This window comes from Sturnira hondurensis, unplaced genomic scaffold (genome assembly GCF_014824575.4).
Source record: "Sturnira hondurensis isolate 20B ecotype Veracruz unplaced genomic scaffold, ASM1482457v3 Scaffold0001074, whole genome shotgun sequence".
Lineage (NCBI taxonomy): Eukaryota > Metazoa > Chordata > Mammalia > Chiroptera > Phyllostomidae > Sturnira > Sturnira hondurensis.
Window position 1 is genome coordinate 2,743,660 of NW_028073705.1, and position 17,720 is coordinate 2,761,379.

The 17,720-nt window shown below is 36.1% G+C and overlaps 1 protein-coding gene across 3 annotated transcripts in view; it reads left to right on the top strand.

Annotated features, from left to right (window-relative positions):
• VWA8 (von Willebrand factor A domain containing 8) overlaps positions 1-17,720 on the top strand; it is a 406,775-nt gene that overhangs the window by 1,742 nt on the left and 387,313 nt on the right. For 2 of the 3 annotated variants that reach the window (XM_037060261.1, XM_037060267.1), the window contains exon 2: positions 14,118-14,195. The exons of the other annotated variant lie outside the window; for it this stretch is intronic. In XM_037060261.1, coding sequence (XP_036916156.1) covers positions 14,118-14,195 — 78 coding nt within the window. The remainder of the gene's footprint in view (positions 1-14,117; positions 14,196-17,720) is intronic. 3 annotated transcript variants of the gene reach the window in all.

Sequence of the window (17,720 nt, forward strand, 5' to 3'; positions counted from 1 at the left end):
CAAAGGAAAAAGTGTTCTTTGTGCATGAGTAATACATGTTGATTTAACAAATCATTAGAAATCCATGTGGGTGTGAATTTTTAAAGTCTGTATTACATAGGTATTGGTGGTTAGCTGTAAATGTCCTAAAAATTTGTGTTATGTCCAACAAATCAAAATACAAGCTTTGCTCCAAATGTGAGACTCATTGACACATTACAGACAACATACTGACTTAAATTCAGTTATTGAATTTGGCAGGTTCCACAAGGAATAGGTATGAGGACTGTGGTTAAATGTAGCTGGAAACACACCACAAATCTGGACTCGAGTAAGAACAGTTCTGAGCCAGGTAAACAGGAGGCAAATGCTTGGCTACCCTGGGCCATGACATTGACCATCAAGGTTGGGGTGTCCTATTTTAAATCAGAACTCATACAGAAACAAATGTAAAACCACAGATAGCAGTATGCCTTAACGAATTATAATTTTGGTTAGAAAGATGCTCTCTGCTACACTCACACATGCAACTATTATTTCTTCTCTGCATATAATTGATCCTGCTTCCTAATAGTAGTTTGGAAAGAGCAACAAGTTACATAAAACAATAGATACAAGTTATATACTGTTCTTATTTTGCATGGATGGTATGTATATGTTTGTCTTTACATTCTTTTTAGTGCCTATCAACCCTTTGTATCTAATAAACACTCAGTGGCTTGTTATGTTAAAGTTCATGCAGAGAAGGAACAGGAGAGGCTGGAATTGCCTTGTTGGCTTTCAAGATAGAAGTTTTATAAAATCTGTAAGCAGAAGGGAGGGTCATTTATTTTAAGGAAAAAAAAATCCAAACCCACAGCTTCTTATCTCTTGCTATCAGAAAGTCTTATTATCTATAATTTGTCAATTCTTTGCATTTCTTCACTTCATAGTAGTATGATATTTTGGTTTTAGGGATAAAGAGGTTAACAAGGAGGTTAGCTACTGCAAAGAGTTTTCAATAGAAATCATTGTACTGTTTTCACAGTTAGAGCCTAGCAAGTTGGTTCAGTAGCACTGTGCTGTTAAGTAGTTTCAGGTATACCACAGATCGAATCAGATGATAAACCTGGAAACAGAACTTTATAAATCCAGTATGACATATTTAGTGTTGTTCTTTAATACCATTATTATTTATAGGAATTCACTGCCTTATTATTATGACTTTGGTGTATGAAATAAAAATTTTAATAGAAATATTTAAAACTACTTTTTGTATAAGAAATCTATGTTTATTATAGAAATGCAAAAAATACAAATTCCCTAAAACATAATCCTCCCATACAAATTCATAATTGCCAACTTTTTGACATTATTCCTATCAGATTTTATAATACATTTATTATTTATATGACTATAATTCCATTTTAAAAATAGGGATTGTGTGTTTTATAATTTAGTCTCACTTAGTCATTATTATGAGCATATTAACATAGCCATAAATATTGTTGTATATGGTTATTTTAAATAGGTACTAATTTTATATATTTGCCTATATAATATTTAGTTTACCATTTGTACAGTCTTGGATATTCAGGTTGTCTATTTTTAAATAATAGAAACAGTGGAATAAATTCTACCTATGTACATTTTTGTGATTTTAAGATTATATTCTTGGGGTGTAATAGAATTGATGACTTTGTGAAGGGGAAATAAAGAATTGTGGCCTCACCTGAGAAATATGGTATAAAGGGAAAAACTGTAGTATGGTTCAGGTCTTAGCACTGTATTTACTAGGTGTTGACTTTGGGGAAATTATTAACTACTTTGAACCCGAGTCAGGCTGTTTTGACCCTGGGAACATTGTGATCCTACTGCGTATTAAAGAATTTAGCAAAAAAGTCCCAGAACAGTTATAACCTAATAAATCATTGGGAAGTCCTGTATTAGGAGAATATATAACATGAAAATTGCTGCTATATTTGGTTTTCTCTTCAGTCTAAGTTTTGTATTACAAAAAAATTGTTGACACCAGTGGTGATTCTCCTCCTGCAGGGACCATTTGGCAATATCTGAAGACATTCTTTTTTTTTATAAACAGGAGGAAGGGGGATGTTACTAGTGTGTAGTGGGTAGAGGCCAGGGATACTGCTAAACATTTTACAATGCACAGGACAGCCCCCACCCCCAACAGTTATCCCACCCCGTATGTCAGTAATGCTGCTGTTGAGAAACCCTGCACTAAAGCACCGTGTATACCAAAGCTACAAGTCATTGAATTGGGAGCTCATTTCACAGTTTTGAGTGTCCTAAAGGATGTACATTCATTAACATAGTCTGAAGTTTACAATTTTCAATGGATTAAAAGCTTTTTAGATGGACTACCACAGATGTCCCTGAGATACATAACTGAGAAAAGTATTTTTGAGATGAGTAAAGATCTTGACAATATAACAATTTTGAAATATCTGGGGAAAATATCCAGATTTCTCATGAGTTAGCTAAGAATTAAATAAAAACTATCAGTCATATAAAAATTATTTAACAATTATTGGAAACTAACAATATTAAATAAAACTCGGACAATACTACATACTGAAAAATTTGTTATTGATTAAACATCAATGAAAGAATAAAATGTTTTTTAACCCATGTTGATGGCCACAAAGGAAAACGTGAAGTTTTAGATTATAGAATTGGTAAAATTCCATATGGACAAAAAAGTGATTCATTCTAAAATAATGCTTTAATAAAATGTGCTCTATAAAAGTTGAACAAAATTCTTTGCCTTAATTTTTTTCTGAAAGCTAATTACTTGATGAAAATTTGTGAATGTCAATATTATTGTGATTATGATATTTATTTTCAGAGTATCCTCAGGGACCAAATGTCTTATATTACACTTTGAGCATATAAATGTCTTCTTTGTAAAATAGGAATTGTTACACTTGCTCTCTGCCTGGCTTTACTTGAAAAAAATGTATTAGCTAGCAATCATTTGTGTTTTGTTTTGTTTTTTTAGTATGGGAATTTTTAAAAATATATATTTTATTGATTCTGCTGTTACAGTTGTCCCATTCCCCCACCTTTATTCCCTTCTGCCCTGCATACCCCCTCCCACCCACATCTCCCACCCCCCTAGTTCATGTCCATGGGTCATATATGTAAATTCTTTGGCTTCTACATTTCTTATACTATACGTAATCTCTCCTTGTCTATTTTCTGCCTACGATTTATGCTGCTTATTTCCTGTACCTTTCCCCCCCAGTCCCCCTACCCTTTCCCCACTGATAACCCTCCATGTGATCTCGTTTTCTGTGATTCTGTTCCTATTCTAGTTGTTTTTTTGTTTGTTTATTTTTTTTAGGTTTGGTTGTTGATAATTGTGAGCTTGTTGTTGTTTTACTGTTCATATTTTTGATCTGCTTTTTCTTAGATAAGTCCCTTTAACATTTCATATAATAAGGACTGGGTGACAATGAACTCCTTTAACTTGATCTTATTTGGGAAGCACTTTATTTGCCCTTCCATTCTAAATGATAGCTTTGCTGGATAGAGTGATCTTGGATGTAGGTCCCTGCCTTTCACAACTGTGAATACTTCTTTCCAGCCCCTTCTTTCCTGTAAGGTCTCTTTTGAGAAATTAGCTGATAGCCTTATGGGAACTCCTTTGTAAGTAACTGTTTCCTTTCCTCCTGCTGCTTTTAAGATTCTCTCCTTATCTTTAATCTTGGGTAATGTAATTATGATGTGCCTTGGTAGTGTGTGCTTCTTTGGGTCCAACTTCTTTGGGACTCTTTGAGCTTCCTGGACTTCCTAGAAGACTATTTCCTTTGTCAGATTGGGGAAGTTCTCCTTCATTATTTTGTTCAAATCAGTTTTCAATTTTTTGCTCTTGTTCTTTTCCTTCTGGCACCCCTATGATTTGGATGTTGGAACCTTTAAAGTTGTCCTGGAGGTTCCTAAGCCTCTCCTCATTTTTTGAATTCTTATTTCTTCATTCTGTTGTGGTTGAATGTTTATTTCTTCCTTCTGCTCCAGACTGTTGATTTGAGTCCTTGTTTCCTTCCCTTAACTGTTGTTTCCCTGTACATTTTCCTTTATTTCACTTTTCATAGCCTTCACTTCTTCCTTTATTTTGCGACCATACTCAACCATGGCTGTGAGCATCCTGATTACCAGTGTTTTAAACTGTGCATCTGATAGGCTGTGTATCTCTTTGTTGCTTAGTGGTATTTTTTCTGGAGCTTTGATCTGTTCTTTCATTTGGACCATTTTTTCCCTCAGGGCACCAATTACATAGTAAGGGGCAGAGCATTAGGTATTCACCAGGGTGGGACAACTCACAATGCTAGGTTTTGATGCTGTACATGGGGGAGGGGTCCAAGAGGAACAGTGCTGCTTGTTCAGCTCTTTGCCAGCTTTCAGTCACTTGTACTGCCACTTACAAACAAATTGGGCCCTTCTGGTGCTGTTTTCCAAGTGAGTGGGTTTGTGTATATTCTAGAACCCTGTGGGTCTCTCCAGCAAACTCTCCAGTGAGAGTGGGAGTGACAGATCTGTGCATAGAAAAATACACTGATTGTTCACAAAGGTGGGAGGTCCAATGGCTTCAGGCCAGGTTAGATGCAGGATGTTCAACTATCCTTAGGGCTTGGGCTCTCTCTGCTTTTCCCCATGGTCTTCCACTTTCTACTCTTCCTTTAGTAGGTCCACTTTTTTATTTTATTGGTTTAAATGTCTGTCAGGCTTTTTTCAAGTGGTAGTAGTGATAACCCTATGACAGCCCCAGACTTTCATTGTCTTTAAAATTCAGTGTCAGAGGAAGAGTGAATGTATTTTCCTTGAGATTTGACAAAAATTTTGGACAGAACTCTTATGGGTCAAGTTCATGTACCCATCTCAAACATGTATCCATGTATCCACCTCAAACATGGCCTGAGGGTGGAATGTTCTTCTGAAGCTTGTGCAGGGTACTTACTTCTGGGGGTTTACGTGCAGGAATGAAAGTTGGGATGAGAGATATAAACTCTACTCATATCAAATGGGATGGGTTCTCCACTGGAGGGAGGGATTCTATTGTCAAAAGAAAGGGGAAAGATATTGGGCATGTAAAATGCCCAGTAAAACAGCTACCGAGTAAAATTACCTAAAAATCAAGTGAATAATGTCTAAAAAGGTTTGTACAAGATAAAATGTTACACAAAAGATACTATTATCTTGTATATAGAAAATATTTTTCTATAAACCTTTGGAAAATCCTCTTGATTTAGGATTCTTGCATGTGGTAAAATTAAGGCTTGTTATTTTATATCTGGCCTAAATTTAATTTCATTTGGAAGATTTTATCTTTTGGATTCTTTTCAGGGTTTTCAGTTCCCAAGTATGTGCACTTCATGCCTAAATAAAATATATAATTTATTGGTAGTAGTGTTTATATGATGAGTTTGTATACTGTACATGGGTTTAGGTTAATCTGAATTATGTGTGGTTGCTTTTTTGCATTATCTATAATATTTATCTATGATAAATGCAGTTAAATGTTAAATGGCATATTCTATAACAGTTTTACTTTTTTATTAACAATTTGTAGTTTATTATATTGTACTTATTCTAACAGTTTCCATTATGAGTATCTTTATATTATTAACTGAGATCTTTTTTCAATGATTGCACTTAACCACAATAGTTTTTTTGAAAAAAGGCATTCAGTAGTTTCTTCTGACTGTGTTATATTACTTGTTGTGTTATAAGTATTTTCATTCCCTTTTAGAATAGTACTTATTTAAATAAATTTTAGTTCATTTAAACAAATACTTTACAAGTGGCTTGACTTCTGAGCATATTGATGGTGGGCTGTTCACAGAAAATCATGAACCAGAGCTTAAAATAATTAAGGAAACAAAATTTAAAACTGCAATCATTCATTTATCAAACATTTATTGAATACCTGCTTGGTTTAAGGTATTGTTTTTGGCACAAAGGTGATTAGAACATAGGCCCTGCCCAAAAGTGCTATGGTTTTATAGATCAAGAAGTGATCTTTGAACATTTTTCTCAGAAAAGTTGCTATAAAAGAAGGCAACAGTTTTTCTTTTGAGTGGCAACTTGATTATTTTCATACTGATCCAGAAATCCCTGATGTTAAAGGTCTCAGTTTTTTGTTTGCTTGTTTGGTAAGAGTTTTTAATTCTTTAAAAAATTTGTTTATGTGTTTAATTTTTTTGTCACATGAGTGAATTTGTAGAGCAGGAGTAAAATAATAAATGTCAGCCACATAATTCATTGATTTTAACTTAATACTTTTTGTATGATAGTATATATATGTGTGTGTACATATATATATATTTAATTATATAGTGTGTTAAGTGCTTCATGAATCTTTCCTTAAAACATCAAAGTCAAGAAAAAAACACACTGAAATACGGATTTCTCACTTATCTCCTAAATGTATGTTGCAATATGTATCCCTATTCCTAAAAAGGTTGATACAATATATATCAGCCTTTTTAGGTTGATATCTGAACATTTTCCTGATAAGAATCAATACTTATAGAGTATAATGTTTCCAGTGTGTTGTAAATACTGACATTTAAAACAAGAATTGTCACAATCCTCTTTAAAGTATATCTTTTAAATGGAATCAGAATATCCTAATACTTTATTAACTAAAATCTCTACTTTGAAACTAGATTAAAAGCTTTTTTTTAACTGTCAGAAAATTTGCATTATTCCTTTATCTCCTTGAATCTGTATTTTAATTACACTTATATTTTTAACAATATATTTTTATTCTTCAGAGTTTTATTTTTGTCATACTTTACTGCAACAAAGGTTTAAATGTTAAAACATCTCTCTCATTACAGTTATTAGAGCCATTATTCACAAGAAAATATGGAACATCAAAAGGTTCCATATTTTCATAAAAACTGAAATTTTGTGGAAACACATCTGTTGATGACACAAGTGGTGCTTTCTCACAGTTGAATAGTGATTATTGTGAAACGTAAGGAATTTTTATATAGTAATATGAGTCAATGCTTTGCCAGTAGAGTCATTGAATCACTGAATTAGGGAGTTTCACTAAAAAGGTTTTAGCAAAATGTGTCAGATGGCTATGTTTACTTTCTCACCTAGAGGCTGTTGTTTAATCTAATGTACTCAGAAATGCTGATAAACTAAAACCATTACTGTAGAAAAGATATAATCAATAATTGTAATACAGTATGAGAAATATTATTATAGAACATGAATCAGATACTATGCTAGCAGAAAGACAGGAATAACAGAGTGATCAATTTTTGAGGGAGGTGGAGATAATGCAAAAGGAAAAATTTGGGAAGGTTCAATGGGGAGATAAAGATACTTGAGTAGTTGTATGAAAGATGGCTGGTCAGTACGGAATGGAGAATATGGAGTTCTTCTTTTCTTATGTTAAAGTTAAGGTGCCTCTGGAATATCTAAGTTCAGTAGGTTACTGGCAGGTATGGAAATCAAGATCGAGATCGAGCCAAATTAGACATTAAAAATTTTAGTTACAGTGTCAGATTTGGGCCACTGGTATGGATTAGATGACCCAGGAAATGATAGCATGATGACAGAAGGTGGCCAAGAATGTCAACATCGGAAGCAGGGAGGGCAGATGCCTAGCACACATGAATGTCATTTTCCTCTTGGCCTATAATACAGGCATGGCTACTTGATCACTGTCCTATCTCTGAATGAGTCCAACTTCCACTGTGATTTCTTCTTTGCATTTTTAAAGAAGTGTGTTGCTTGATTTCTGAATGTTTAGAGACTTTCCAGTTATTTCCAGATCTTTCTGTTACTGATTCCATTTTGATCAGAGAACATACTTTTGATTTCAGTCCTTTGACATTTATTAATACTTGCTTTATTGTCCAGCCTATGATCTATTTTGGTTAATGTTCCATGCACAATTAAAAATAAAATATATTCTGCTCTTGTTGAGTATAGTGTTCTATAAAAGGTCATTCAGGTTGAGTGGCCAATCGTGTTTTCAGATCTTCTCTATCCTTGCTTTTACTCCTAATCTTAGCCAGAAGGTTGAAAAGTGATTATCTTTGCTTCTGTATCCTTCTATCTCCCTACACCCCAACTCTTCCATCAATTACCAAGAGAAATATATTAAAATATAAAGATATGATTTCCGATTTGTTTATTTCTACTTTTACTTCTGTCAGTTTCTGGTTCATGTTTATTCCAGTGCCCTCTTGGCAAGGTCACTAACATAGGTTTGCTGTGTTCCTCTAAGAAGGATTACAGCTCCTTTTAGAAGCTTTCTAAATACACTTCCTCTGCCCGTTTTTTCCCCTTGCCACTTCAGGCATGGGGGTGGTAATGGATTTCTGTTATCAGTAGTCCTATTCTTGTTGGTTTTACTAAGCTCTGCCCATATCTTCCTACATGGTTTGAATGTACCGTCTGTTTTGTGGTGGGACCTTGATTGACAAATGGATATGTTTAGAATAAGCATTTCAGTCAGTAGGAAAATCCAGTTCAAAAGCCTGAAAAGAGTATGTTTCTGACATGTTTTAGGAACATTGAGGAGACCTGTATGGCTGAGTAGAGTACCATATTTTTCAGGTTATAAGATGCACCCCCCAATTTTGGAGGAAAATGGGGTGTGTGTCTTATAGTCCGAATGTAGCTTTACATTTACATTGATGAAATATTATCTTATTTATGTTATTAAATATTTTACTACATTTTTTGCTGCAAAATATTTTTTTCTATTTCCCTCTAAAACCTAGGTGCATCTTATGGTCCCCAAAAATACGGTAAGTAAGAAAGACAAGAGTAGGAGGTAAAGTCAGCAAGGCAATGGAGGAGCCTTATCAGAATAGCCATGTAGGCCATGGCAATGACTGGAGTATTGACTGACATTACTCAATTTCTCTGTTGAGAATAAACTGTAGGGTGCAAGGGTTGAAACAGGAGATGTGTTAGAAGATGAGAGATAACACTGTTTACATTCAGAAACTTACCTAGTAAAACCCTAATTGGCTTGGGTCAGTATTGTGGTGGTAGAAGATGTGGTGAAAATTGGACAATACAGGATATATCTTAAAGACAGAGTTAATGGGATTTTCTGATAGGTTGGGGAGAGAAAAGTTAAGAATGGCTACAAGATTTCTGGTGTGAGCAACCAGAAAAAGTAAATGCTATTAGCAGAACTGTGGAATACTATGCATAGAGCACACTTTGTGGAAAGATCAAAAGTTTAGTTTTGAATATGTTACATTTAAGTTGTCTATTAGGCATGTTGGTATCTATGTTTGGGGTTTTGTGGTCTGGGTTAGAGATATACATTTGGAGCCAGCAATATATATTACTTGCACTTAAAGGCATAAAACTGATTGAACATATCAAAGAGTGGTTGTAGATAAAATAGAAAAGAGGCTAGAATTCTGCCTTTGCATCCAATGTTAAGAAATTGTGAAGAGGAGACTTCTGACCAAGATTGAGGCATAGGCAGATATGCTTTGCTTCTTTGCATAACCAAAGAGGGACAACAACAAATTTAAAAACAAAAAACAACCGAAACTGCCAGAAAATTGAACTGTATGGAAGTTTAACAACCAAACAGTTAAAGAGGAAACATTCATCCAGACTGTTAGGAGGACAGGAGATGGGAAGCCAAGGCAGAGACGACATGTGTCAAGGTAGTGGCTGGTGGACTGGGCAGTCCCACATTTATATATGGATAAGCTGGGAGGAACAACTGGGGAGCAAGGCAGACTACACAACCCAGGGTTCCAGTGCCAGAAAAGAAAGCTTCAGAAACTCTGGCTGTAAAAATCTGTGGGGGGTTGTGGCAGCAGGAGGAACTCCCAGTCTGATAGGAAAGTCTGTTGGGGGTACCCACAGGGTCCTAGAATGTACATAAACACACCCATCCGGGAATCAGCACCAGAAAGGCGGAATTTGCTCCTGGGTAGCAGGAGAAGTGACTGAAAGCCAGGCAAAAGCCATGCAAGCAACATTGTTCCCTCTCTGACCCCTCCCCCACATACAGCACCACAATGCAGCCAAGTGGTTTGCCCTGCCTGGCGAATATCTAAGGCTCCACCCCTTACAATGTAGCAGGTGCACTGAGACAAGGAAATACAGCCCAAATGAAAGAAGAGGTCAAAACTCCAGAAAAAGAACTAAGTGACAAGGAGATAGACAACCTTTCAGGTGCAGAGTTCAAAATACTAACAGAAATGATGAGTACAGATGCAAAATAAAGGAAGAAGTAAAGGCCATACAAAGTGAAATAAAGCAAAATATACAGGGAACTAATAGTGAAGGGAAGAAAACTGGGATTCAAATCAACGATTTGGAACAGAAAGAAGACATAAACATCCAACCAGAACAGAATGAAGAAACAAGAATTAGAAAAAATGAGATGTTCAGAAACATCTGGGACAACGTTAAGCATTCCAATGTAGGAATCATAGGGGTGCCAGAAGGAAAAGAGGAAGAGCAAGATATTGAAAACTTATTTAAACAAAAAATGAAGAAAAACTTCTCCAATGTGGCAAAGGAGCTAGACATGCAAGTCCAAGATGCTCAGAGAGTCCCAGAGAAGTTAGACCCAAGAAATACCACATCAAGACACATCATAATTAAATTACTCAAGATTAAAGATAAGGACAGAATCTTAAAATCAGCAAGAGCCCGTTACCTACAAAGGAGTTCCCATAAGACTATCAGCTGATTCCTCAGAAGAAGCTTTATAGGCAAGAAAGGGCTGGAAAGAAGTATTCAAAGTCATGAAAGCAAGGACGTACATCCAGATTACTCTATCCAGCAAAGCTATCATTCAGAAAGGAAGGGCAGATAAAGTGCTTCCCAGATAAGGTCAAGTTATAGGACTTCATCATCAACCAAGCCCTTATATAAAATATAAAAGGAACTTATCTCAGAAAAGGAAGATCAAAACTATGACCAGTAGCATGACAAAAAACTCAGAACCATTAACAACTGAACCTAAAAACAAAAACAAACTAAGCAAACAACTGGAACGGGAGCCAAATTACAGAAATGGAGAGTTAGCAGCAGGGAGGAGGTGGGGGAGAATGGGGGACAAGGTACAGGGAATAAGAAGCATAAATGGTGGGTACAAGATACACGGGAGGTTAAAAATAGTATAGGAAATGTAGAAGCCAAATAACATGTATGTGACCAATGGACTTGAACTAAGGGGGAGTGGAATGTTGGAGGGACGGAGTGCAGGGTGGAAGGGATAAAGGGAAGAAAAAAAGTGGGACAAGTGTAATAGCATAATCAATAAGATATACTTAAAAATTGTGAAGTGGAAGAGAAAGGAAAGACAACTTGGAAAGTCATTATGAGGTAGGAAGAAAACAGGAGGTAAGGCAGCAAGGTGAGAGGGAAAGAAAGGGGGGAGAGGGAGAGATAGATGGAATCCTCTTTTGTTAGTCTTAACAACAGGCAGGACCCTGTCTGCACTCTGGAAATCACGCTAGTTAGTTCTGCCTCCTACCTACCTACCCCCCCGCCTTTCACCCCCAGCAGCTAGGCTGTGGGCTAATAACCTACTTTGGCTGGTTAAATGCTCCTGCCCAAGACTGAATCATGAGGGAGTTATGCAGCAGCTGTAGGAGCAGATTACTTATGGCAGTGTTCTTATTATTAGAAGAAGCATCTGAAAACTTTAGACTAAAGATGAAGAATCGTGATTTTTGCAACTTAAGATACTGTTTTTCACCTTTTCTACTGGTGTGAAAAATATCAAAATAAAATGGGAAAATGTCCTCTGCTCATGATATTCATTGTTCGAATTTAGTGTTGCCAGGGGGAGTGTCTCAGTGTGTTTATCCTGGGGAGTGACTTTGTGATTCCTGTTGCCTTCCCTGCCACATTTGGTCTGGTTTTGGAGCCTAGGTCTCTTCAGTGACCCATGGTTCTGTGAGATATTTCATATAACTGCTGTAACAGAAACCTTTTACTAAGCTATTTTTGAGATGGTGTTTCTGTTATAGTACTTCTGTGAAGGAGCTCAGAGGAATCATGCTTACTTAGAGTCAAGGTTAAATGAAATAATATAAATAATGTATCTATATCGATATTTGCCAAATACCCAGTATTCAGTAAATATTAGTTGTTTAGAGGAAAATTCTTTTGATTTGGACAGTTGAACTCTAAATATATGTGTTCTGTATCAGAAAGTATGTATATACGTGGCTTTGGGGCAGTATTTCTACATTTCTCTCAATTTACCACATACCTGTCACTGGATAGGGACAAGGCCCTGAGCGGATCTGTTTCAGGCTGGCCTGTAGTGTGTGGATTCTTGAATTCATGAAGGCAAGATTTCACAACAGGAGTCCAGGTGATTTTGGGAGGAAGTTTATTAGAGTTTGGGGAAGTGAAACAAAAGGAAGAACTTAGGGTAGAAAGCCTAGGGGAGAGCCTAGGCTGTGCTCTGCTTTGGCCCCCTAGAACCATTATAGGAAAGAAGTGATCCAAGGTGGGGCTGATTTTAGCTCCCTGGAAAGTAGTCAGAGAAAAAGGAGCCTTAGAGACAGGAGCAGGGGGTAGGCCTGGGATGAGCTGCCACTGCCTGCTGGTCCCCTGCTTACAAGTCTCCTGGGGACCTTTAGACAATAGGAGGAAGCCATAGGTTCATGCCTGAGAAGGGGCATTCGGGTGCTCGAGAGGAAGCCTGCGCTGGTGTTCTTTGTCTTGAGGGTTTTAATTTCTCTTCTGCAGGTGAGAATCTTAGGAGAGGGTTTTAGCAGAATATTCATCAGCTTTCGTGGTGTATTTTTAGTATGCTGATGCATCAAAATGAGTGTATGGAAGAGTTTGGAATTATTCTTTGGTCTGCTGTGTTGTTTTAACTTTATCTTGGGTTTGTGTGGCTCTAATAGGGTTTTTTTTATTTGTTCCTCTGATTTTATCTATCCTTGGGTTTAGCTGACACAAATGGCATTAAATTGGGTTTCTATCTTCTATTTCCCCAACAAGTGTGATTTAAGCTATGTATGTATTCTCTGGTTAGGGAGGAGAGGTATAAAGCATTTGCTCTCAAGTATGCTTGGTTAGGGAAATAAGGTGTTCTGATTCACTAGCTGGCTGTCAGTTGTTCAGATAGTTTGGCCTCATTGAATTATCTTGTCTCAGTTTCCCCCTTCTACTGCCCAGGAATTTTTCTAGCTTTACTATTCTGCCTCATCTGTAATACATTTACTCATGTATAAACCGCCCCCCACCCATATTCACAAATTTCTTAATTTGTAAAGTCGGTCTCATGAATTATTTTTAGGAATGTGTAAAGTACTTAAAAGATGGTAATCATTCATCAAGTCAGTGGTGTTTTTATTATTACCATGATTTAAGGCCTTGGTCTCCAAGATACCTCAGTAGCTCCAAACTGACAGTGTTAAAAGATGTGTCATAGCTGCTGCTTCTGAGAATTAGAGCTCTTTCCAAATGAAGTTTCAGGTGCAGGTGGTATTGATATGCCGATTTTGCTGTTGGAGAGAGCAAAATAGAGGTTTTTAAATTAGTCTTGCACTTTAGAAGGTTAGACGGAAATTAATATTATTTTTAAAAACTGAAACCATGTAGAAACTACTAACTTTTGCTCTGTTTAGTTTGTTTCCTGTAGGGATTCTTGGCACATATGCCACTGGGGCTTTGTTTTTTAATGTGTTTAGAAATATTGAATTTTGAGGCTACGTTGTTAGAGAACCTAAAGTTGTATGTAGTGAAAATAAGAACCTGTAGAGATGTAGAACTGTGTTAGCAGTACCACCCTAGATGCTTTGGATGATTCTAAACAAAATACTTTCTTCGTTATTGTTGTTGACTCTTAGTATTGATATACATGAGAAAATAGAGCTGGTTAATATGCGTATTTTATTATACTTTACCTTTTTTGCTAAAGTAGCATTTAAAATGCAAATTTCAAATTTCACCCATGCCTCACTTCTCCTTTCCGTAGTTACACTTTGGATAGCAGTTTTGTAGCATAGTGTCTAAGGCGCCTGACACAGACTGCTCTGAGCACATTTCTATGATAACCCTCTGTACAGGTCAGGAGAATCATTGTTGGGAAAGGTACAGTGTGTGGTTTTCTCACTTGTCTCTTGTAATGCTGTGTTTCTTTATTCTCTTTTTAGGTGATACAGTTAATATTGGAGATGTATCTTACAAGTTGAAAACTCCTAAGAGCCCAGAACTTGTGCCACAGAACTACAGTAAGAAATATGTATTTATGACTGAACAACTGTTAACTTTTCATTATATGAATTTTTAAACATGTACAGCACTAAAGGGAATAATATAAATCTGATATACATATCAGTTAGCTTCAGTATTTATCAGCATATGCTAGTCTTCTCTTACCTGACTTCCAATTTTTTCTTCTGAAGTGTTTAAAACCTGTCCCTGCATTGTATCACCTCACCCATGAATATTTCAGTAAAATTTTTATTCTTTAGTTAAGATAAAACATACATATAATAAAAAGCACAGTTCTAAGTAGTCATTTTGTTTGGTTTTGACAATTTTATAAACCTGTAGAACCACCAGGATCATTTTCATCACCGAATGTTCTTTATGTGCCTTTCCAACTACCCTACCCTAAAAACCACTGTTCTCTTTTCTACCAGAATCACTGTTTTGCCTTTTCTTTAGCTGTACATAAATACACTCAAATAGTATGATATCTTTCTGTGTGTAACTGTCTTCTTTCTATCAAGGTAATGATTTTTAGGTTCACCCATGTTGCTATAAGTTGGTTTTTATTGCTGGGTATTATTCTGTTGTATAAATATATCACATTTTATTGATCTGTTCTCCAGTTGATAGACATTTGAATGGTTTCTATTTTTGGACTGTTATCAATAAGGTGCTATGAACGTTTCTGTACAGTGATGTAGTCATAAGTTTTCACTTCTCTTGAGCAAATGGCAGTTGAATCTATGTGTCATAGGGGGGATGCCTGTTTAATTTTATAAGGTATTGCCAAAGAGTTCTACGAAGTAGTTGTGCTATTTACCCTTTGACCAACAATGATGTTGTACATCCTTGCCAACATTGGTATTTCTAGTCCTTTTCTTTTAAATTTTCTTTTAAAATTCTACTAGATATGAAATGGTAATGCATAATGGTTTTTGTTTTATAACAGCTTTATTGCAGTATAATTCATACACCATAAACTTCATCTTTTTGAAGTATAAACTCAGTGGTTTTTAGTATATCCACAAAGTTGTGCAGCCATGGCACTATCAAACTTTAGGACATTTTCATCACCCTGAAAAGAAACTTCACATCCGTTAACAGTCCCTTCTTATTTCCTCCTCCTTCTACCCCTGTCTGCCTCCACAAACGCCTACCTTTGGCAATCACTAATATATTTTGTTTTTATGGATTTGTCTATTCTGAACATTTCATATGAATGGGATCATATGTAATGTGGCATCTGCATCTGGCTTATTTCATAGTGTCATCATAACTATCATAACTTACAATGTTTTTAAGATTCATCCATGTTTTAATACGTATTGGTAATTCATTTTTTTTTGGCGAAATAATATTTCACTATATAAATGTATCACATTTTGTTTATCCACCCATCAGTTGAAGGACATTTGGATTGTTTCTACTTTTGGGCTATCGTGAATAATATTGCTATGAACATTCATATATAAGAAGTTTTAGTATGGACACATGTATTCAGTTTTCTTGTGTATGGACCTAGGAGTGTTATTGCTAGGTCATATGGTAACTCCATGTTTAACATTTTGAGTAATTACCAAACTGTTTTCCAAGGAAGGTGCACCATTTTATATTCCCACCAACACTGTGTGAGGGTTCCAGTTTCTCCACATTTTTACCAGCACTTGTTATTGTCTGTTCTATTATAGCCACCTTCGTGGCTGCATTTTCCTAATGACTCACAGACATTTCTTTGCTCAAAATCATGTCACTTCTTAATTGCTTAATTTAATCTCTAATACCTTAGGAACAAAGGTCAATCCTTACCTTTCATGATCTTCTATCAGCCTAATCTTTTGCCACTTTTAGTCCCTTATTCTATGTTCCAGGCATTGAATATAATACAGAATAATTTTTTGCTCAGTCTTTAGATTCTTCCACTAGACTAACTGCTCCTTCAGGGAGAATATCTCACTTTCATCTAACATAAATTTCCATTTACTGTATTTCCCAAATGGCTCTGCGATCTGTCTTCCCTATTCTGTACCACTTTTACTATGTTTTTTGGAGTTATTTTCTTAGTGGTCTACTCTAGGGATACAATTAATAATTTAAAATAGATTAAATAAATTTGTTCAGATTAATTCTAACTTAAATTCAATAGTATAAAAAATTTTTGTTCCCTTTCACTTCTTTTGTGCTATTATTGCCATACTAATAGTATCTTTTCTATTTTATTTTTAAAATATTTGTGTTGATTATGTTATTACAGTTGTCCCATTTCCCCCGCTTTATTCCCCTCTGCCCTGCACACCCCCTCCCATCCTCATTCCCCCCTTTTAGTTCATGTCCATGGGTCATACATATGAGTTCTTTGGCTTCATTTTTTGTACTATTCTTAACCTCCCTGTGTCTATTTTCTACCTACCATTTATGCTATTTGTTCTCTGTACCTTTTCCCCCTCCCTCCCTCTCCCACTCCCCAACTGATAACCCTCCATGTGATCTCCATTTCTGTGATTCTGTTCCTGTTTTAGTTGTTTGCTTAGTTTGTTTTTTGTGTGTGTCTGTGTGCATGTTAGGTGTGGTTTGTGATAACTGAGTTTGTTGTCATTTTACTTTCATATTTTTGATCTTCTTAGATAAGTCCCTTTAACATTTCATATAATAAGAGCTTGGTGATGATGAACTCCTTGAACCTGACCTTGTCTGGGAAGCCCTTCTAGTCTAAATGATAGCTTTGTTGGATAGAGTAATCTTGGATGTACGTCCTTGCCTTTCATGACTGTGAATACTTTTTTCCAGCCCCTTCTTGCCTGCAAGATTTCTTTTGAGAAATCAGCTGATAGCCTTATGGGAACTCCTTTGTAAGTAACTAACTCTTTTCCTCTTGCTGCTGTTAAGATTCTCTCCTTATCTTTAATCTCGGCTAATGTAATTATGATGTGCCTTGGTGTGTGCTTCCTTGGGTCCAACTTCTTTGGGACTCTCTGAGCTTCTTGAACTTCCTGGAAGTCTATTTCCTTTGCCAGACTGGGGAAGTTCTCCTTCATTATTTGTTCAAATAAGTTTTCAATTTCTTGCCCTTCCTCTTCTCCTTCTGGCACCCCTATGATTTGGATGTTGGAACGTTTAAAGATGTCTTGGAGGTTCCTAAACATCCCCTAATTTTTTTGAATTCTTGTTTCTTCATTCTGTTCTGTTTGGATGTTTATTTCTTCCTTTTGTTCCGAATTGTTGATTTGAGTCCCAGTTTCCTTCCTCTCACTCTTGGTTTCCTGTACATTTTTGATTTCACTTAGCAGAGTCTTTATTTTTACCTGTAATTTGTGACCTAATTCAACCAATTCTGTGAACATCCTGATTACCAGTGTTCTGAACTGTGCATCTAATAGGCTGTGTATCTCTTCATCACTTTGTTGTATTTTTTCTGGAGCTTTGATCTGTTCTTTCATTTGTGACATTTTTTTGTGTGTGTCTTAGCACACCTGTTATGTAGTAAGGGGTAGAGCCTTAGGTGTTTATCAGGGTGGGGCAACCCACTTTGCTGTGTTGTGGAGCTG